General features: G+C 38.2%; 2 protein-coding genes across 2 annotated transcripts; both read left to right on the forward strand.

The window, feature by feature from the left end:
• The first annotated feature begins 8,263 nt into the window (after positions 1-8,263).
• On the forward strand, positions 8,264-15,354 carry LOC105386280 (homeobox protein engrailed-2a). The gene is made up of 4 exons (XM_048629927.1): positions 8,264-8,684; positions 13,351-13,423; positions 14,519-14,660; positions 15,190-15,354. The coding sequence occupies exons 1-4, from the start codon at positions 8,264-8,266 to the stop codon at positions 15,307-15,309; spliced, it is 756 nt and encodes a 251-aa protein (XP_048485884.1). The 3' UTR covers positions 15,310-15,354.
• A 3,840-nt stretch (positions 15,355-19,194) lies between these two features.
• On the forward strand, positions 19,195-22,744 carry LOC119691908. The gene is made up of 3 exons (XM_048629943.1): positions 19,195-19,390; positions 21,552-21,657; positions 22,489-22,744. Exons 1-3 carry the CDS (start codon positions 19,366-19,368, stop codon positions 22,724-22,726), a joined length of 369 nt encoding a protein of 122 aa, XP_048485900.1. The 5' UTR covers positions 19,195-19,365; the 3' UTR covers positions 22,727-22,744.
• The last annotated feature ends 346 nt before the right edge of the window (positions 22,745-23,090 follow it).

A 23,090-nucleotide genomic window follows, 5' to 3' on the forward strand; every position in this document is an offset into this window, starting at 1 on the left:
TCTGTGGAGTTACTTTACAGCATGGATCGCTTTATAAATTATATATAGGTTACCATAATACCTATTATACACTCAAGACTAGCTTATGACGCGGTCTGCAATATTGAAGTACATTTAACGGCGCATCAGAATATATCAAATAATAACGTAAATTTTATATTGTGATCAAATTCAAATTAAAGGTTTTAAAAATTGGGGTCGTTTGGTATTGATTGACATTAAGTGGAACTATTTCATTGTCATTGCCGATGAAGTTTAGGCACTGTGTGAATTACTTAAGTAGGTACCTATAGTGCCACAAACTTATCTGTTCCGGTGACAGCGAACTAAATTGATCCATATCTCATTACTTACTAATGAATTGTATATTTTAAAACATTAGATGGGTTTATTAACACCGCAAGAGCGAAAAAACAATAGGAGCAAACTTAAAATCTTATAGAATTAAGAAATATTAGAGATTTATTTGAGCTGTCACCGGAACAGATAAGTTTGTGGCACTGTACTACTACCTACCTACAAAGAATACTGAATGCGATGCGCCCCTTGCGTAAGATACCGAAAGGTGAACGCTTTCCATTGAGTTCGAAACCTTTTGTAGGTACCTACTTATAAGTATCGCAAATACACTCACGTGCAAAGAAACAGTCCCACTTACAAAATTCTGACAACAATTGCCCCCATTTTTTTTAAACATTTCATGAGATATTTGAACAAAATATTCATGTTTTTTGTTGGTAATATTCTGATGCACCGTTATATGTACTTAAATATTGCAGAAAGCGTAATTAAGTTAGTTTTATCCGTTAAGGAGTAAATTGGCAATTTTCTCACTGGAACTTTTTCATTGCCCGTGAGTGTATAATAACCCATATCCGTAGCTGAACAGTCTCCACCGCACCCGCTGTGCCGCTGTTATTCAGAGGCTGACATTATGAAATGAGAGAGCCATCCCGCGGTATTAAATCATGTGATATTGCATATACCTCCACTATGTATTAACTATTAATGAATACCTTAGTTATGTTGAGTTAAATTATGTTGTTCGCCGCCATTTTGGAGCCGGAAGCCTTTGTAGAGGTAATAGGTATGGGCTTTTGTTTGCTACGTTATAATAACTGAATACTTTACCTTGCTACTAGTATTTTTGGTCTGCTTCAACACACATTTCCCATAATTTAGCTGTACCTATCTAATTTGTTAACTAGGTACCTACTCATGTGTTATGTTTTAGTGGAACAAATAAATGATTTATCTATCTATCTATCTATCTATCTACATAGGTGGCTCCGTAGTATTCCTATATAAATATATAAACTGATGTGATATGATCTGTGTATCTAGCAGACAAGACTGAAAAACATCATAAGAAGTTAATAAAATTGGCGCCCAACGTGGAACACTCGACTAGCATTTAAGAAGGTTTTTACTAGTTTATGATTCTTATTTTTTCACGAAACAATGCCAAAAAAAAAAAACACGCACTCACGCCCTGTACTAATGTACTCCCTTGCGGGGTAGGCAGAGGTGAATTGCTGCACCCACTTTTCGCCAGAGTGTTATGTAGTCCCAATGTAATAGGCGGCGGGCCTATTGCCATTTTACGGGCACATCCAAGACCTGAGAACAAATATCTGCCCCAGCCGGGAATCGAACCCGGGACCTTCGGCTCAGTAGTCAGGGTCACTAACCACTACGCCATTCGGCCGTCTTAACGACGAAACAATGTCACTTATAGGAAAAGTCAATTTTCTAATATCTAATTCAAATTCCTACTTTAAGAGTATGAAAACAACATTATTCATTCTTTTACACAAAAGAAATGCCTTTACCAACAAACACCAATGCTATTATTCTTTAAATAGTTATAAGTAAGTACTTTAGAGTAGACACTTAAATTACAAAGCTGCAGTACATAACTACCGTAAAATTGTTTCTAGAAAGTTACGTACGACAGTAACAATTAATTTTACTATTTAAATCCAATATTTATCTCTTGATACGAGTACCTACGTACTAACAATTGATTACGTATAGTTACGTAAGTAATATTTAATACTAATAATAATTTTCCTTCTCTTATTTTAACTAATTTTAATAGTTATTTATTTATTTATTCTTCATTGCACAATATTCAATGTAAGCTGTCCTTAGCTGACTAATAAAACTAGATGTGTTCAGGGTTGTCAGTTACGCCGATTAGGGCACTTAATGGTTTAGTCCGAGGAATTTTAATTATGGTAGGGATAGCCTAGGGTTGTCAAAAACAAAAATATACCTTCCTACTGCATTTATGTATACGCTAATACATAGGAAAAAATTTGGGAGGTTGTGAGGAGCAATATGTGGTATAGATCTGGATTTACTGAAATGATTGTTAATTTATTCTCACAACTCATTTTGCGTCGCCGTGTGAATCAAATAGGACTTTTCTATGAAACCGAATGCGGCAGAATTTCTGCGACCAAAACTACGCGACTCACAACTCACAAAATTACGCTCGTGTAACCTCACCCTAATTTTTTTATTTTTATTTAAGCGACAACCCTGCCCAAAAAAAGCATCAAAAGCGCATCATCCGATTGCGGGTCCCTCGACCCTCGCGTTTTCAATTTTGCACATTTCACGTCCAACGTGCACTTGTTATAGGGGTACATCTTTTCATTACACTTTGTGCTTGATGCGATGTTTATGAATAAGTTTTGGGGGGTCACGCGGTTCGTTTCGTGAGGGTTGACAGGTTGACGGGAAGTCGCATTATACTTACTTAATACTTTTTGTTTGCTTTGCTTGTAAAATAGGTTTAGATAAGCGTCCACCTAGGTATCATACGTATCGGACCAAATGGATTTTTATACTTAAATATATGAACAAACGGCGCGGCGGCTTCGGCAATGCCGATGTAGTGGACACACTTGTGTGAATTTTTATACAAAGAATACTTACTGAATGTGATGCGTCCGTTGCGTAAGATGCCGAAAGGTGGGCGCTTACCTTTAGGGTATGGGATACTGAATGTTGAAACATAGGTACTTACTAGATACCTACATAAATACATACTTTATCAGTCAAGTATGAGCAATGTTCTCAAAAATAGATTAAATAACTTACATACTGACTGACATACCTTAATTAGGTACTTAAGTCATTCTTAGGGTCTGTTCCACAATGTCTGGTTAGTGGCTACCTGACGGATAAAATACATACTGTCACTTTCTGTTATTTTTTTTTAGACAGTGACAGCATGTATTTTATCCGATAGGTAGCGACTAACCAGACATTGTGGAACAGGGGCTTATTATTATTATTTTGTTAGTATATCGTAGTTCAATTTAAATAAAAATACTACTTACTTAATTATATTTTTTACTGTCTTAACTAACTAAGTAATATTATAAGTGGAAACTGATTTTGGTTTAAGTTATTATTTGCTGTCCAAATTTATTTTTTATATGTATCTGTTGGTTTTCAATAAATAAATAATAAATAAATAAATAAGTAGGTAAATGTAATTATGGGTCAAAAGCCTACTTGCGTATTTCGAAATACCGACGGATTTTATCGGCAAATTTACCATCGCGACGCGCGTCGGGACCGGACATAGCATACTGTGGACTTTCATACTAACATACTTTTATTACCTACTAGCTGTTCCCGCGAGCTTCGCTTCGCCTTAAAAAGTTTCCCCGTGGGAATTTCGAGATAAAAAGTAGCCTATGTTCTTTCTCAGGGTCTAGACCATATGTATACCAAATTTTATTCAAATCCGTTCAGTAGTTTTGGCGTGAAAGAGTAACAGACAGAAAGACACAGTTACCTTCGCATTTATAATATTAGTAAGGATGGAAATTCTGAGTTGTTCCATAATATTAGAGTTGCTCGGTATTTCGGATACGTTACTGATAAACTTAATTTTAAATTTATGAAATCTGCAAGCTGAATGGGCTGGTTAGTGGTCATATAATATTTATTGCCAAATTACGTACGGAATTCTAGGAATAGGCGAATCCTCGAGTGGAGACCACAACCAGAGGACCTTAGACAAATAGCGGGTAGTAGGTAGTTGGCCGAAGATATATGCCGAGTTGCAGAAAGGGACTTTAAGCTAATGTCGACATTAAATCTATGTCTGTCTCTTTCTGTCCGTATACTGTCAAAGCAAGGCAACAATACATTTAATGCCGACATTAACTTAAATATCCTTTCTGCAACTTAGTGAGAGTTGAGTGAATTATAATGTAAATCAAAGCAAACAAAAACTTAATAAGAGTAAGGTAAGTTGTAAAAATGAGACTGTGTGTTTACGTCAAACGTAAATCTCTTTTAAGTACCTTTGACATAGCTAAACTAGATAAAATTTCCTAATATGTATCACAAGTTATAGCTTAATAGGGCGTATAGTCTGTTTGTTATGTTCAAATGAATATGAAAGTCAAAGTATTGTGGCGCAATGGCCCCGGTTGACCTTATATAAGGGTTTTCTTTTTTTTCTGTTTGCTTTGTTTTAGCTATTTGTTATTTTACTTTCTTTTTTTTTGTTTTTTGTTTTTGTGTATTTTTTTTTCTTGTGTATTTTTGGTGTGTGCTGGTGCTGGACACCGAATAAAGAATTTTTATCTTTATCTTTATCTAGCTAAAAAAAACTATTTTGTGTCTTCAGAATCGACATCAATATACCTAACTACTGTAGTGTGATGTGATCACGAATGTTGTCGACTTAAGTCGATACGAATTCGATAGGAAAGTCTGTTTTTCTATCATTACTTTAGTGAAAAGGCTTGGTACCCTTATGATCGGATCGCTGGTAGTAGAAGCAATGTTTATTTGTACTTATAAGAAGAAAGGTTATTAACATGTAAGAAATCTTAATACCGAGGTACAGATTCCGGCATAGTGACATCTATTGATACCTATTTGACAACTGAACAACTAGAAAGCAATAGGAACCATTAAAAACTATACTTAGTAACCCAGCCCGGAGCGACATTCACGAGAAAAAAATATAGGGGGAAACGAAGCTCGCAACAGCTAGCACACTGATAAAACTCCACCAGATGATGGCACGGGTGCAGAACTTATTGCTGCCCTGCTGCTCAGCACCACAGGTCCAGGTGTCTCCAGCTCCTGAATTAATAACGTTGCCTGCGATACATCGTGCGCACGGAACAGAGGTGGCTTGGAGAGGAATGTAGTAAGTGTATGTTTTAGCTGAACACAGGTTTGTTTTTCGAAACCTCAACAATGCAATGGTAGACTTTAGGACTAAGTATCTGAGGGTTATTCTAACTAAGATTTAGAAACGATGACGAACAAGATAGAACGTAAGTAATTAAACATGTAATCAGTAGGTATATCATCACCATCACGACCCATCACGTCCCCACTGCTGGGGCACTGGTCTCCTTCCAGTGAAGGAAGGGTTAAATTAAAACCCTGACGTCCTAGTCCATCACGCTGGCCTAGTGCGTGTTGGTGGACCCCAACACAAGCAAGCTTGCTCATTACGATAATTAAGTAAGGTGCAGGTGGGTTATTCCGAAAGGTTTTTGGGTGAGTTGGATACATGTTCGTATTTTGTCAATTTATGAGGACTGGTTGGGTCTTTTTGATTCATGTAAAGACGCTTTGTATAAGCGTCAATTCGAAATATTGCCTAGAACTGCCCAGAAGCACTTATACACATTTATGTGATATTTATTTTATAATTTGGAATTACCCGATCCACAGAATTTCATAGTAAAATATTCCAACATTCGGAATGTCCCAAGACATTTTTTAAAACAATTTACAAAAAAATGAGAGCTAGGGTTTTTAAACTACGAAAGTAGTGATAAAAAACGACAATCTTTTGGATAAAAAAAAACAATCAGTTAAAATAACTTAACTGATTTCTTAATTACCGATGTGCGGGTAATTCCGAAAATTCAAAAATGCGGAAATGACAATGGGCGTTTTGGGACCTATGTCCAATAAAGATGAGACATACATCGTTGGATAGCTCTTTTCAAGTGAGCAAAAAAGTATTATGGCGACAAATCCGTATAAGTTGTCCATTTTGAAATATATTCGTCGGAAGGAAGTATTTTTCTTTGGCATTGCACTCTCTCTCCTGATGACAGTTAGGGGGTAATACACGTAAACACGTATTATTGAAATTGGAGAAATTACTTTCAACTGGTTTTATTTACTGAGATAATAAACAAATATTATATTATATGAAATATGAGCATTTTGTTATAAAAATTAAAAATGAATGTGAAAAACTAACAAAAACATTAAAATTACAGAAATAAAATATAAAAACTTTCAAGGTACGATTATTCTAATTGGACAGTAAATCATGACTAGCGCTTCCGTTATTCATATTCTGCAAAAAAATACCTTTTCAACGACGTATTACTCATTTCTATTGGTGCTGGTCCCAGCTTCCATATATTGGTGCCCATCATCATTTGAACTTTTTAACTAATTTTACGTTTTAACACGCACGCTTGGTCCTAGCGCCCTGAGTCAACCCAAGCGAGGTAGAAGATTAAGTTGCCATCAAGGTGAATGGTTTCACGGTTCAAAGTATGGCTGCGTTTGGAAGAAATCGGCAAAAATCGGAATTACCCGAAATTCGGAATAAACCACCTTATGTACATAAAATTAACCTACTATTTCAACATATGTAAGTAGTTACATTATTATAACTCTATGCCTAAATGGCTATGGTTCGTAACTCGTGGGTAAATAAACTACTTACAAGAACATCCTACCTATAAAATCATGAAAAGCTCCACACCATTCCCTGTTTCAGCGAATATTCAGCCAAGTGTCGAGCCCCGAGATTATGATATTAAATTGTTTCACGATTCAAGGGGAGGGGCGCGGGGCGCGGGGCGGGGCGGGGACCGAGGGGGGAGGCTGGGCAGAGCCTGATTTGGAGCTTTGAATCACAACATTACACTCGCGAGCAATGAAAAAGTTCCCCTTTCAAAATGTCAACACCAAATTACCCCAATTTTGCAAAATTTAATTAAAAATTGGAACATAATAGTTAAGTACTTAAGTATTTAAGTTTTAAAGGTAAGTATGTGACACTGCGAGTCATCAAGAATTCAATCGGTCTGACCCTTGAGATCAATAAAATGATACCTACCGTCGTCGAACTTTGGGTGCGTAGTACGTACGGTGGCCTGCGCCTAAAAGTATACAGGCGGAGTTTTTAAAATAGCGATCTCAAGCTCACATGCTGCTCAAGCACATCCACATAAAAACCACTGCTACACACATCACACACAACACGTCCCCGGATTTATAACAGATGTAGCTGGTCCCTTCATCATCAGGGATCGCTATTTTAAAAACTCCGCCTGTATACTTTTAGGCGCAGGCCACCGTACTCGTGTTTGACTGTCGTTATTCGTGTAATATGAAGGTAAGACTGAGATTCGTTATTTTATTCGACGTTTAAATTTTTAGTAGATACGATGAAATCTTATTATGACATTATTAAAGACACACACCAACTCGTATTTCAAGAAGATGAAGTAGGTTTGGATATTACATTTTATTATGTTAGCCCACGTTGGGCGCCAAACATGAGGTATTGGCGCCCAACGTGGTATTTTTCATCTTAGATAGCACAGCGCTTTTGGCGATTTTCCAAGAAAGCCTGACCCAAAACGGGTATAAAATATGACTGAAGTTTACTAGCATAATTAGTTTTAATATTCCCTGCACCGGGCCTGTCTCAATCAGAGGTCTTGCGACCGCAAATCTCTGTTGAACCACACCCCTTAAATCTGACCACGCCTCTTTCCCCGCATGCGCAGGGCCAGCCAATCAGACGCCCCCATCATCCCCTGATAGAAGGGGGTACCTCGGGCAATCATGCACCCTCAATTGACCGCTTTATGCGATGTCATTTTTTTCGCGCCAAAACCGATCGTTTGACGTCTAGCTCCGCCCTCGCTCCAATTTTAAATTCGCTTTTTAATCATAAAACCGCAGGGCAATCGTTCCCGGCCAGCCAGTTAGCGCGGTCGCTTCATTCGTGCCAATTTAAAGCTAAATTAACCACCTCATTTAGGGCTTAATAAGGCCTTCTAATTAACTAACTAAATCTTACGTCTTAATTAAAGTAACTAACAACTAAATGCACTAAAAATCCATTAATTTCTTTTAAATAATTTCGTAAACAGTGATATTTTCAAAAAATATGCTGTATTTAAAAATCATGTTTTACGAAGTGAATTAAAAATAAAATAAAAACGCCACGATGATGGAGCCAAGGCAACAGAACACCGCGCTATATCCTTCGAACCTGACCGACCTTCTGGCCGTCTCCTACCAGCAGAATGCCGACGGCGAAGACCGACATTCGGTCTACAACGGCGACTTCGCCGACAGATCCGCTTCGCCGACATCCACGCTCGACGACGGCGACAGCAGCCAATCAGCCTTCGGCGTGGACCTCACCGGAAAAGGGACGAATTTGGCGGGAAAATCGTTCACCATAGCCGCCATCTTAGGTTTAACGAACAGTGAGGACGATGTGATCAATTTAAGTGTGCAAGAACGGTTGCATCAGAACCAGAGACATTTGCAGAGCTATTTTTACGCGAATCACGACATGCAGCGGTTGAATAACAACGGTTTTTGTCGCAGCGCGGTGGGTTTGCCGCCGGGGATACGACAAGGTAAGTGGAAGTGAATATCAAATGAAAACTAGCCATCATTAAGCCCTGTTGGATGTACCTAGTTAAGAATCAGCAATAATTACGTTGAGACACCACTGTATTGTTAAGGCACTCAAGTTAAGGCGCTCAAGTTATACGCGGGTGAATTTCCCGCGGCCAAAATTTGCGTGGCATCAATGAAATCGGTACTAAAAACAAAGTTCTAATTTTCTAATATTTTTTTCCAGTTATGTGGAATAGTAATCTATATGAAGCACTAAATATTTTATCAATAGGATTAATGGATACTTTACAAAAAAATATTAAACCTCCAAATCTTTCATTGCCGTGTTTGTCCCCAGGTCATCTCGTTTTGTATTATTCTTCATTGATGAAAAAATATTGAGTGTTTAGATTTAAACTTAGTTTCATTTGATACATTAATAGTTAAAGTATTGTTACGAAATACATTTATTCAAATAAATAAAGAATATAACGAACGGTAAGTGAAAATTCATGTGTCCCAGAACTACATTTCATCGCCGTGTCCTAAATATGATCAGGGATATTGTTTTATCTATGAACTTGGGTCCCCCCCTCGGTGCGCTAATCATTTTTTACAAGTGTTGCCTAACTACTCGACGCGGAAAGGGGTACACAGGTGCCCACGTTTTCGCGTTATAGTGAAAGTTTTATTTGTTTTTGGTCACTGGACATTTTTTCTTTCATTGCCGTGGATAGATATAACTTCTATAAAATTAAGTTTGTCTTCTTGAGGAAGCATTCAAATGAAATCATTTTGAAAATATTCATCTTATAAAGTGTTTGTTTCTTCGAATAGTTAATACTTTTTTTGTTATTTATATTTAATAGCTTGATTTTCATCGCCATGGTTTCATTTCCGTGGTTTCCGTGGCCAAAATTTGCTATGGCAATGAAAAAAAAGTATATGCCCAAAGGTTCCATTCGAGAGAGCCAGGTGCAGGTAACACCCCTAGCTGATAATAGAATAGCATAGAATATACATCTCCGCAGGAACTCAGCTGGATGCTAAGTGGCCTAAATGCTGCTTGAAAACGTGTAGGCCTCGGTATGAACTTGGGCAAGACGAAAGTCATGTAGAATTTTCACATAAAACGGGAGCGGGTGATCGTTGGTGAGACAACTATATGTCTACCTCAAGCAGACTATTCGGCTAGGCAGAAGAAATTTCGACAAAGAGGCTGAAAAGCGCATCTAACTGGGTTGGGCTGCATTCGGGAATCATCGTCACATATATGCTCCTCGGCCTTTCCTCAGAGCCTGAAGACAAAGGTCTTCAACCAGTGCACCCTGCCAGTGATGACGTATGGTGCAGAGACGTAGACACTGACAGTGGGACTGGTCCACCGATTTAAAATCACTCAGCGTGCTATGGAGAGAGCTACGCTTGGGGTTTCTCCAAAGGATCGTATCAGAAAAGAGGTTATCCGTCACAGGACTAAGCTTACCGACATAGCTGTCAAAATGTGCAAACTTAGGTAGGTAGCCGGTAGTAGCTGGATTAGGAAGGCCGAGGACTGAGTGTTGTGGCGCTCCTTGGGAGAGACCTATGTCCAGCAGTGGATGATTATAGGTTGATGATGATAAACTGCATTTCATATTATATATTATATCAATTAAAATATACTTTCATTTAGCATAGAGCTCATAAAATATTATATCATAGCACGTAATCTGTGTAAAATTACACAACATCAAAACCCCTAGCACCAAAACCTTAAGATAGGTGCGATGACGAGGAAAGCGAGGAGGAGCGGTTAAGTGCACATGCTGCGCCCCACTTCGCTGTTGACAAACATGTGCACCTAACTGCACCTATCTTTAGGTTTTGGTGCTTTTGGTGGTTTGTTCGGTGATTTGTAATTCAGCACAGATCATGTCATATCATAATATATTTTATGTACTTTACATAAAATTAACAGTTCGTATGCTGTATAATATTATCATCATCATCATCTCAGCCATAGGACGTCCACTGCTGAACATAGGCCATGATTTCCACCTTGTACGATCGGAGGCAGCTCGCATCTAGTGCTTCCCTTGACTTGACTATATCGTCCGTCCACCTCGCGGGGGGCCGCCCAACGCTGCGCTTGCCGGTACGTGGTCTCCACTCGAGGACTCTTCTGCTCCACCGACCATCAGTCCTTCGAGCAATGTGTCCGGCCCACTGCCATTTCAGCTTACTGACTCGATAGGCCATGTCGGCTACTTTGGTTCTTCTACGGATCTCTTCATTTCTGATTCGATCACGTAGAGATACGCCGAGCATAGCCCTTTCCATAGCTCGCTGGGTGACTCCAAGCCTATTTAAGAGGCCTAAAGACCACGTCTCGGCACCGTAGGTCATCACTGGCAACATGTATAATATTATACTTTATGAAAATATAGATGTTATAATAGGTAAGGTTAATTATATTTGTTGTGAACGATATTAATGTGAAATTAAACATTTCGTTTTTATAAGTCGCAATACGTACCCCATAATACTACTTAAAGAATTCCATAATATCTTTTGTTTTCTCACGATACCCATTTTCTATCTATCTATTTCCTATCAAATTGGTTGTCTGGAAGAGATTACTTTTAGTAATAAGGCCGCCGATTGTGCTATTTATTTTCTTTTCATGTTTGTAATACTGTTACTGTTTGTGTGAAATAAAGAGTATTTTATCTTTATCTTTATCTCACTACATTCTTTATTATTTTATACATACTGTCGTTCTTTCTTTCGTTCCAATATCTATCCAAATATTTTTACCATACATAATCTGTCTAAGTTTGCGTTTCCCTCACAGATTTTTTTAAAGATTGATTCTTTTATATCCATAGCACAGTTCTTTCATTACCGTGGACGTTAGTTTCATTGCCGTGGATGTTTTTTTCATTGCCGTGGACGCTTATTTCATTGCCGTGAACGCATGTTTCATCGCCGTGGCACGAAATTTTTGATCATCTGTATCTCGTTAAGTTTTTAACTTATCTGCTAGGCATTAAGTAAGAACACTAACATTAACAAAAACTTTAATAAAAGCGCTTTTTCAATATAAAAAACCTAAAGATAAAAAAGTCCACGGAAATGAAGATTTTTTAGGACTTGTTGAAATCCACCCACGCAGAAGAACTAGCGCCGCCAGTCGATAAAAAATTAGTCCTTCCGTTTGAAAGCGGTTTTTCCAAAAACTGCCAAGGCCCTCCCCCTCGTCATGCTAAATCAATTTTTTAGAACCTACCTCCCAATCCCTGGTGCCTGGAATCTAGAAGTTAATCTAAAAATCACTAATGACGGTGAATAATTTCTGGCGGTATTTTCTGCAACTTCTACATTCCGGGCAAGCACCAGGGATTAGGAGGTAGGTTCTAAAAAATGTAATTAGCATGACGAGATGACCTTGGCAGTTTTTGTTAAAATGCTTACAAGCGGAAGTTCTGATTTTTTATCGACTCGCCGTGCTAGTCCTGCGATTTTCGCTAAAAAAATATTTTTTTATCAAAAACCTTATCAAAATCCATTATTTGGCGCCCAACGTGGAACGGGGTCCATGTCCCATAATAATGAAAAGACGGAGGGTTGTGTAATTTTTGAATAGGCTCTCTACTAGTTTGTATTTTTTTGTAATTTATGTTTTCTTTATGTTGATATCTCCAAAGATTATTAACTGATAAATAAACGGTATTAACTTTGTATGAATGTAAGGATATAAGTAAGTTAAAAATTGCCAACGGGATGTTATTATTAGACTGAAACTGGAAACAAGCTTTATCAGCGCCTACTTTATGCAATATGCATAATTTTCATTTCGGATAGTTTAGCCATATCCTAACGTTCAGGCGCTAGCATATTCAAATAATGACTTTCACCAACATCTTCAACATTATTCACATTCACACGCTCGGTCACTCCGATGCTACAAACGTATTTAAATATCTAGGTTTTAGGTCTAGTTCTGAATGACGTAACGCACATTGGCCTCGATACATAGGTAATAATTAGGTAACCTTTGAAGTCTTTACTAGTTAGTGTCCATTTCGTGGAGATTTGTCATTTGTTTAAAATTATTGGTAAAAAGGCGATACGGTAGAATAGAACAGCTCCGCGTCGCTGTACGCGCTCTAGGGTTTCACACATTTAATTTTTATCATCCGTCGCGAACGTCCGCGCTATATATTTTGGTACAGAAATTCAATAAAATATGTTTTTACATTACTTACCCAAATTATAACTATAAACGATCCCACACATAAACACGATACGACATCACGTCGTAAAAACGTCTCCTTCCCACTCGCAGGTATTTAACGAAAGAGAGCGCGAGAGTCGTAACAAGTTTCATAACTAGTCCCTTATGTAGGACATGTAAGGATGTGGATGAGACAGTTGAACACAGTCTTCTAGCATGTCCATCTACTACAGAAACGAAATTACGTATTCTTGGGCCTACAGAGCGCCTATCTCAGCTTTTGCAACACAATTTACACGGGAGCTAGGCTGGATACAAAGATTCCACTCAAGAGAGCCACTTAAAGGAGCTTCACGCACAGAATATGTTAGAATATTCGTGGCACGACGCGTCGGCGTCGTATCGTATTTATGTGTTACACCCCTATATGACACCATCTTAAAAAACTATTTGACTCCCAACAGACAGTCCGCGGCCGGAGCGGCCTCCCACGGGACAGCTGAAGCCTCGGACACACTCCATCACCTGCTCAAGTAGGTAAGTAATCGATCTGGAAAACACACTTTTGCTGTTGGACCTTTGAGTAGTATCAGTAATCCTAAACAATTGAAATCTACAGCCCTCGAAGAAAAAACAGTAATAACACGAACATAAGTCATCATCATCAGCCTATAGCAGTCCACGTAAGTAATGGATGCTTCTGTAAAACATAGCCTGGCACATTTGCTGTTGGAAATTTGAACTTGAAATATCACGGACGGCATCAGAATATGTAATCATAAACAGTTGAAATCTACAGCCCCCGAAGAGTACACGAACATAAATCATTATCATCATCATCAGGCTCACTGCTGGTCGTAGGCCTCTACCAAATCACGCCAATGGATGCGGTCTATAGTTTTCCGCATCCAATCATTACAAGCCGGCAGCCTCCTTTCGCAAGTCATCACCCCAACACGTTTAACCCTACCGTCGGTACTTCGGCAGATGTGACCAGTCCACTGCCACTTAAGCTTCCAACTTTGTGAGCTATTGTCGCTGTCTTTAGTGCTTTGTCTGGAACATAAATTCTACTCGTGCTAATTAACTGAGCACCTGAGGTCATATTAACTAGCTTTGGCGTACCCGGCGTGACCCCCGGTTCTTGCCTCCGATACTAGAATTTGCCATTTTCCTCGGTCCTGTCATAGACTAATACACTTAAGGGTGTCTTGCATAACAAAGTTAAACAAAATTAAATCTATGACCTCTTGCTCTGACATTATACTGTCAGAGCAAGAGACAAACTATTTAATTTTATTTAACTTTGTTGTGCAAGACGCCCTTAGGGTGTGTTGCACCATTTAACTTTAACTATCACAAACGTCAAATCCCTTGAAGATTGATCTCTCTCGCCAAGGGATTTGACGTTTGTAATAGTTAAAGTTAAATGGTGCAACCCACCCTTAGTCTATGGTCCTGTGATGTGTCCTGCCAGTCGGCTAGCACCACGTCACGCCATCGTTACCTGGGACGCCCGACTGGGCGTGTACCCGACGGCTGACTGCTGGTCAGGTCCCAAGTTTATTCGCACGAGTAGTAGCTACCTTAAGTATTCAAGCCCTCCATCTCTGACCACACTCCTCATTCCAGCTCAGGCCGCAGCAAGCGTATCCGCACGATCTTCACCCCAGAACAGCTGGAGCGGCTGGAGGCGGAGTTCGAGCGGCAGCAGTACATGGTGGGCCCCGAGCGCCTGTACCTCGCGCACGCGCTTCAGCTCACCGAGGCGCAGGTAGGGGTCGACGAGGGTTAGCATTTAAGAGGTGACAAAAGTTCTCCGTCGCGCTCGCTCTTGAGGCTATGCGATGCAAAACTTTTATCACGTCTTAAATGCGCCCCGTGCTAATACTTAGGAGGGATAGACTTACGAGAAACGAAAGAACGGCAGCTGTCATATAATCGGCATGTTTAATACAGCGAGATAGAGTGGTGGCTCGCGCAGTAGTGCTCCGAGAGTTCGCTTTTCGTCATATAGAGTGATCCACCTGGTTGTCCTGGTTGCGGTACGAACTAGCGAGAGGTAATGTTTCACCTGTTCTTTATATGTAATATATGCGTTGGCGCATGGGCTGGCCGGCAGACGTAGGGGTGCGCGAAAGGTAAGATACTGATGAATTCGTTAGACGCCATGGTCATCCATATTTCTTCAGCCTGATCACCCGTTCAAAAGCCATGCACTCATTATTATATCAAAGGCTTCACGCAGTTCAAATCGGCTTATACTTACTTACCTCTTTCCTCACAAATATATATCTTTCCAGGTGAAAGTCTGGTTCCAGAACCGGCGTATAAAATGGCGGAAGCACCACCTGGAGGTCACGCAGCAGCGACTCGCTGTGCTGCACCGACACAGGCCAGAAGAAAGAGATGAAGATGTCTAGTAACCGGGACGAATACGTCTAGTAACCGGGACAAAAACGTCTAAAAACCGGGACGAAGACGTCTGATATACTGTGAGAACTTTGCCCGGGAAGTAATTCACAAGGGGTCTAATAGATCTGCAGTGTGAACTCTGCCAAGGGAATTATGCAGAAGGGTGAAGTTAAAGTGACGATATGTGAAGAAGGTTTTGTTGGTTAAAAAAATGCCAAGGTCCGTTGGAAAAAGCCGATTATAGCCCGGAAAAGAAAGAAGATTTGGTTTGACTGTGAAGTTGGGTAATGTTATGCGAACTTTGCCAGGGAAAAATCCATAATGATTGGGGTCTAATATTCCTATAGTGTGAAGTCTGCCCGGGAAATATTACGGTGAAGTGAAAGTGATGATAAGTGAAGCCGAGTTTTGGTCGTTTCAAAATAATATAAACAATAATTTGTAATATTTTTTGTACAATAAAGGACGGAGAAGATTTGACTGTGCTTCGACTGTTAAGTGTCGATGTTTGGTCGTCTTTCCACACAAGAAGACGTAAATTTTGCTATGCGAACTTTGCCCGGGAAATGGACACAGAAAGGGGGATGAAGTGAAAGTGATCGGATGTTACTAGGTATGTTCATTTCAGGTGTCTGGTGTAGGTTAACGTACCTGTAGTACTTACATGTTGTCAAAGAATGAAAGGGAAAGATGTTCTAATAGTGATTTGGTGTTGAGAAGTGGTGTAGGATCGGTAAAGACTTTATCCGGGACAATGTTAACGGTTTGACCATATTATAATAGTACATATCTCTATGTAATTGTGTATATGTCGCAGGCATCTGGTTGAATCTCCTTTTTGACTGAATCGCTAGCACGTTCATTGAATGGCGCTATTCAATTGTATGACTAAAGGACAACTATACATATCTGAGTACTTACTTAATGTACTTATATCTATTTATTAATTTAAGTGAATCACCTAATTTCTTACAACTTATTGTAAGGATAAACTTACATCGACTTAGCAATCACCCTGTACTTATAGGTACTAAATGAATGTACCTAACCCTCGTATTTCGTGTATGAAAAATGTAGGTAAGTTGTAAATATTTCAGATGCTTAAATCAAGATTGGTAGGTAATACCAATAAAATTGTAAAATACCCAATAACTATGACTGCACGATTTATGAAGATTTTGAAAGGACAGTAAAATAAAAATACCTAAGTTATAATTTGAAACAATCTTTACATTTGCTGTAAAATCTAGTCTCATGTAAGTATTATGTATGAGGTATGAGTAATTGTATCTGACTTAGTACCTAAGTATTTTCTATGAAGTAATGTAGCTATTCTAGTCATTATTGTATAAAACTTACAATTATTGGAAACAATGGCAATGAGACTTGCTGTGTAATAAATATAGAAATTATCTACTTAAATACAAAAAATTGTTTTTATTACTAACTTAATGCTCTACAACTAAGTACAAGGTACCTACGAGAAATAACCTTAGGCATTAATTACTTACAATGGTAATGAGACCTAATTACCTACCGAATTGCGAAATTAATCATATCGAATGGGCATTTATGGTAGGCATTGACATATATATTACTAGCGTAAGGACAGGGCCTCCCACTCAAAAAAATGGCACCCGCGCGTTGGCCCTAAAATCGTAATTTTAGGGCCAACGCTCCTCAGTCGACAGTTGTCTGTGGCCGAGAGATGGTCTTGTGAATCTTGTGATAAATATGTAGTTGTGTTGTGAAAGGCTGCAAAAACCATTATACGAAGGTCAAAAAGAAACATCGAATATCGTATCATCGGTAATTACCATTAAATTAAGTAATAAACACATTATAAAGTGATAATTATTTTACTACCAAAGTCTACAATGGCCGCGCGCTGTAACCTTGTGCGGACGTCATTTTTTGTTGACTATCCTCCGAGAACATTTTCTTGTTGCACACACTTACGTTTTGGAGCGTGATTTTTAGTCCATTTGTACGGGACGCTCTACAGGTCTACAGCCCAAAACAGCTTTAATTTTAGTAGTCGGATTTGTCTTAAATTATTGATATGGCGCCTGCAAATAATAAAACAATGTCCGGGATGGTAAATTATTAACGCATGTACAAGGTTACGTCGTCGAGATAGTTGCTAGGCACTGACATAGTTCAAACAAATTATGACAGATAACAGTTATTTTGCTTGTATGAAGAAGGTTTGAGTAAAAATGTTCTGAAGGGCCTATCCTTCCTTTTGAAATCATTGATGGTAGGTATACCTACTTAGTAAGAATAAGAATATTTCGTTAAGGTAATTAATTACCTACTTACATCCTTCCTATATGTACGGCGACAATTATTTATTTACATTTTTAAATAAGTAACTAATTATTACCTACACTTGCCTGTAACCTGAGGTTGACAACTTGCCAGCCTTCGTGCATTTCCTGTTTTATATTGTGCAATATTTTTTTTTTTCTTTTTTTATGTTTTAACTATCTATATAGGCAGTATTTCCTTCTTTCTTTATGGGGTAGGTACATTACAAAAATTATCCGACCCCTTTTTTGGATCAGTGTACCTAACAAACATCAAAAAATATAAACAGATCAAGCAACTAACAGTAAAATTCGTCTTATATGCTTATGGCATAGCTTATAGGCAATGACCAGTGTTAGCTAACGCCAGAGCCACATTTAAACCTCCTAGCCTAGTTACCCGATAAAGCCAAGTAGTTATACACAATCGCTAGAGGTGCCCAGTGCTTAGATTAACAATATAGAGATATACACCAGATAGAGAGATACACATGCAAAACAAAGCGAAAAAGTGTGGGCATTTTGTTAACTGTTAAACCGTTTTAAGTTCAACCTAATAACAACCAAAGCGGAGGTAGCTCAGTCAGAAAGCATCGTGAGGAAACCTGCATATCTAGATTTAGCACATCTAGATATGAGAACCCACCAACCCGCAGTGGACCAGCGTGGTGGGAAATGGTCCAAGCTTAGGAAGGCTGTTTTGACCTTGGGGATATGCACAAAGGTTCCACTCAGACCCACCACACAGAGAATAGATTAGAATAGAACAACCAATGAATAAAGTCAAAAATATTCTAACCGAACTATGTATCTCAAAGGTAGAAGTGGAGTGTTATTTGTCGTGACGTTTTTTTTTGCACTGACACATATGACACTCCATCTTGTTCGCATATTGTTAGTATATGACTGTGCGAAGTAAAAGTGAAATCACAAACGACCGGTTTCAGAATAGGCCTGCAGTTTCCGCGTATTTGCTAGTGATGGGTTAACGAAGATGTATCGATAATATAAATACTTCCTACACTTAATTCCAAACAGCATTAGACCTATGGTATGACGACCAATAGTGAACATAATTTTAATGGACCAATAGAATAGCTACGAGAGGAAAGTGTCAGTATTAGTTTGACCTTTGTCTAATACTATTTAAAAATAAATATACTTAGTAAGTAATAGGTAGTGATCGGAATTATTATTTTGTAGGGTCTAGTTCGCATCTAAAATAAAATACAAGGAGATATTCTAATTAAAAGATAAATTTCAAAGGATAGTAAATTCCTATTTTTGCAGCCCATTGTTCAGTCCAGAGATTCCTTGATCATTGATGAAATTTCGCCCTGTTGATGTTGATCCAAAAAGTAGATCTATCTAGTAAAAAAAACATTGATTATTGGGTGTTTGTTTACATCAAACTTTGACACATTCATACGGCACTGACAGCGTTTATCATGTGTTTAAGTTTCGATAGTAAGGCCCTTATCATTTACAAATGATCGATAACTTTTAATCGAAATAATATACAGCACTAGCAGGCATCCATTGAACCCTGCTATCAATGTGACGCAGTGTTTATTTACAAACAGAGTGAGCCACACAAGAATAACAATAATTGTTATTTAAAAACAAAACATTGTGCAGCATTTGTTTTTATAACTCGTGTACAAAGACATAGTAATAAAAAAATAATATAAAATTTACAATAAAAAATATTTTTATTGGTACATTTTATTGTGAGTGTGGAAGTGAAAAATAATAATGGCTGTTTGGAATCAGGACGATGGTAAGTTTTTTTGTACTTAAATCTTTACTGTACTACCACAAAAAAACTTCAAACACTGTTTAACAAGTGTTTAAAACTTTAAAACGAAATTTGACAGATTTTGTAAGCGTTTGACAGCGCTAAACATCTGTTAAATACTGGCTAAGTTTTTGTGGTAATTACGTTAAGTAATTAAGTTTTTCGTGTACGACCGAATGGTGTAGTGGTTATAGTGACCGTGACTGCTATACCGAAGGTCCCGGGTTCGATCCCCGGCCAGGGCAGATATTTGAACCCGGGTCTTGGGTGTTAATATTTATACATACATATAATACATAAGTGTCTGTCTATGTAGGTATCTGTATAGAAATATCAGCTGTCCGATAACGATATTATAGGCTCTACCTAGCTTGGGGTTGAATAGCCGTGTGTTAGATGTCCACAACTCCACACATATTGTTCTTATTATATGCAATCGCTGTGGGTCAGACTGTGGAGCAAGTAGAATAAGGTTTGATTGTTAACCCCCGACGGAAAAATAGGGGTGTCATAAGTTTAACGTGTCTGTGTGCGTACTAGGGCATGCAATACCGGTAATATTTTCAATACCGGTATTGAGTTCTAATACCGGGATCCCGGTATTAATACCGATATTAATAAAGGTCGTATCGGGCAAAATACAACAAGAAAAAGCAATCAAATCCTGTATTATGTAATATTTTTTACGAGAATTGAGTATTAGAGTTAAAATTTTAGAACGCATGGACAACAAGTAGGTTTCCAAAGGCCAAAAACCGCATGTAACGGTTGAAATCAAGTGTACTTTCATAGTATATAGGAGCACAAGGCTAACTATATCTCAATCAATCGCTTGATTTATAGCCTAAAAAATGTCCGATTCCGGTATTACTTCAATACCGGTATTAACTTTCAATACCGGTATTGAAAAAAGCTTGGATTTTGTCCGGGATCCCGGTATTAGGCAATACCGGTATTGCGGTATTGCATGACCTAGTGCGTGCATATCTTTCTGTAGTAGCGTAACTTCCAAACGGCTGATCCGTTTTTCGTTTTGATTTTTCGTTGGTCGTAGCCGTCGTAGGTTATGTTACCCCAAGTGTCCTTAGCCATGTTTCATTAAAATCAGTTAAGCAGTTCATAAGTTATGCTGCTTCTAGTGTTCAATGTCCGGGATTTTGGACGTATTTTCGGTATTTTTTTTCTTTGTTTACGATAGGGACGACACTGATGGGCTTTCAAATTAAGAAATAATTTAATGATAAGGAATCGATAGCTTTAATATTCTTTACTTATTATGTATAGAGATAGGTAGAGGTAGGTAGATTATTGCAAGTACCTTGCGTTCGTCCGACGACATTCATTTATTTTTATGAACTTTACAAGGTTGGTTCGGTCGATCACCTCGCTTACAAACCTTTGTAATATAAGTACCTACCTACTAATTTATAATTAAAACTAACCCGATTTTCAGTACAATAAAACAAACTTGACTTGACAGTCTGCACGGAGCGCAAGACGCACACGACAAGGGGTGATAAAAAAATCTTTTGCCGCGTCTTGTCGTAGGTTGCCGCTAGATAGGTATTCTGGAAATAACTTTTTGTCTCTGGCCAAGTGCATTTCTCTGAATGCGATTTACTATATTATGTATATGTTTCATCTACAAGTCATAAGTAGTTACTTAGATAGGTTACATAAATACATACAGGTTCAAAGGTCCAAGTTTCATACTCATGGTCATGACCTCATGGTCATCTTGTCAAAATTATATCCACGGGAAAAACCTAAAGAGGATTTTTTACTTCCCTTAGTAAAAAAACTAGAAGTAGGTACCATCTTACGCAATTAAATGGTATTTACGGTAACACTCAGTCATGTTACTTACTTAATTATGTTCTGAGAAAAAAATAACAATGCAATATTATTTAAGTTCTCGTTATAATTTATATTAATTACCTAGGCAGTAGGCAGTCGCCTACTACGCCTATTACGATACGATTCTCTATGTAAGCACCCTAATGGGTTGGTTGGGGCCAACCAACCCGCACTAGGCCAGCGTGGTGGACTAGGCCTAAAACCCTTCAATCATTGGAAGGAGACCCGTGCCCCAGGTGATTGGTGGTGTACTGTCGATGATATAAAAAAGCATTCTTTCTTACAGATTATCGTGTGTCTGTGGAGTGTAAGGCGAGCTCCGGTTTACAAGACTTGTTTGTAGACTTCGACCAATGGGTGCTGAAATTTCAGGGAAAATTTAACCTCAGAAGGTAAATTTGTATATTACTTATATATTTTATACTTAATTCCTAACTTTGTCCACCAACCCGCACTTGGCCAGCGTGGTGGACTAGGCCTAAACCCTTCCTTCATGGGAAGGAGACCCGTGAAGGAGACCCTAGCAGTGGGGACGTACTTAATGGGTCGTGATAATGATACTTAATTCATTAATCACTTCACATCGGTTTGGTTTATATTTATATATCTTTTGAAATATATACTTAAGTATATAAGTTTTAAACTATTTTAGAATGACATATATTATTGTGCAATAAAAGAATACTTTAATAAATAAATACCTTGTTTTTTAGCTAAGATGATTATACTGTACGTAGCAATGCTATTCGGAAATAATAAATGTTTCACTTAGTTTCATTGGATACTACGCATATACCTACATTAAAACGATGGACAAAATGTATACAAATTATTACAAATGTATAATTTACTAGCTGTCCCCGCGCGCTTCGCTTCGCCTTAAAAAGTTTTCCCGTGGGAATTCCGGGATAAAAAGTAGCCTATGTTCTTTCCCAGGGTCTATACCATATGTATACCAAATTTCATTCAAATCCGTTCAGTAGTTTTTGCGTGAAAGAGTAACAGACAGACAGACAGACAGACAGACAGACACAGTTACTTTCGCATTTATAATATTAGTTAGGATTAGGATTTATGCGATATATCTCAAAAACCGCAAAACTCAAAACGTCTCCATAACGTCACAGGAATCGTTTAGCTGAAACGAGGTTTAGTAAATGTCTACATTTTATTTACCGGTACTCATACGGCTTTCAAGCTCAATCTTTGCCTTTCTTTTTCAGGCTTCACCACGAGAAGGCAGACACCAGAAAAGATCAAGAAACTGCTTCTCCCGTCAGACTTATCGCATATCAACGTGACAACGACGTTAACAACGCACAACGCATAACACTAGACTGTCAACGGTTAAATACAACGTTAGATGCGTCGCGCGCTTACTCCGACTACGTTTTGTTAAAACTTAATACTGAAAATGGAATTAGAAGAATTTTGATCAAATATACTAAATCTAAGCTGTAACTTTTGAGTTTTAATTGACCCGAAAACTTAAAAGTAAAAATTACTAACAGGATAATACCTAATACAGTTCTTAAAATACTTAGAGCCAATTTCTCCATTCTCAGTTAGAGCATAATAATCAGGGAGTAGTGGTTAACTTTTGACACATCTGTCATGAATTTTATATGGATATGACGTTTAATTTATAAATCAATCCCTGTCGGATAGATAACCGACAATGGAGAAATTGGCACTGTAGTAGAGAAATTTAAATCAAAATTTCAATGGAAGGAGCAAATTATAGATAGACTAGCTGTTCCCGCGCGCTTCGCTTCGCCTTAAAAAGTTTTCCCGTGGGAATTCCGGGATAAAAATTAGCCTATGT

This window comes from Plutella xylostella, chromosome 24, assembly GCF_932276165.1.
Source record: "Plutella xylostella chromosome 24, ilPluXylo3.1, whole genome shotgun sequence".
Lineage (NCBI taxonomy): Eukaryota > Metazoa > Arthropoda > Insecta > Lepidoptera > Plutellidae > Plutella > Plutella xylostella.

Coding starts and splice junctions, on each gene's coding strand:
- LOC105386280 (XM_048629927.1), top strand. CDS start 8,264: ATGATGGAGCCAAGGCAACAGAACACCGCGCTATATCCTTCGAACCTG. Junction 8,685..13,350: donor GCCGCCGGGGATACGACAAG/GTAAGTGGAAGT, acceptor GACTCCCAACAG/ACAGTCCGCGGCCGGAGCGG. Junction 14,661..15,189: donor TTCAGCTCACCGAGGCGCAG/GTAGGGGTCGAC, acceptor ATATCTTTCCAG/GTGAAAGTCTGGTTCCAGAA.
- LOC119691908 (XM_048629943.1), top strand. CDS start 19,366: ATGGCTGTTTGGAATCAGGACGATG. Junction 19,391..21,551: donor TGTTTGGAATCAGGACGATG/GTAAGTTTTTTT, acceptor TCTTTCTTACAG/ATTATCGTGTGTCTGTGGAG. Junction 21,658..22,488: donor GGAAAATTTAACCTCAGAAG/GTAAATTTGTAT, acceptor TTTCTTTTTCAG/GCTTCACCACGAGAAGGCAG.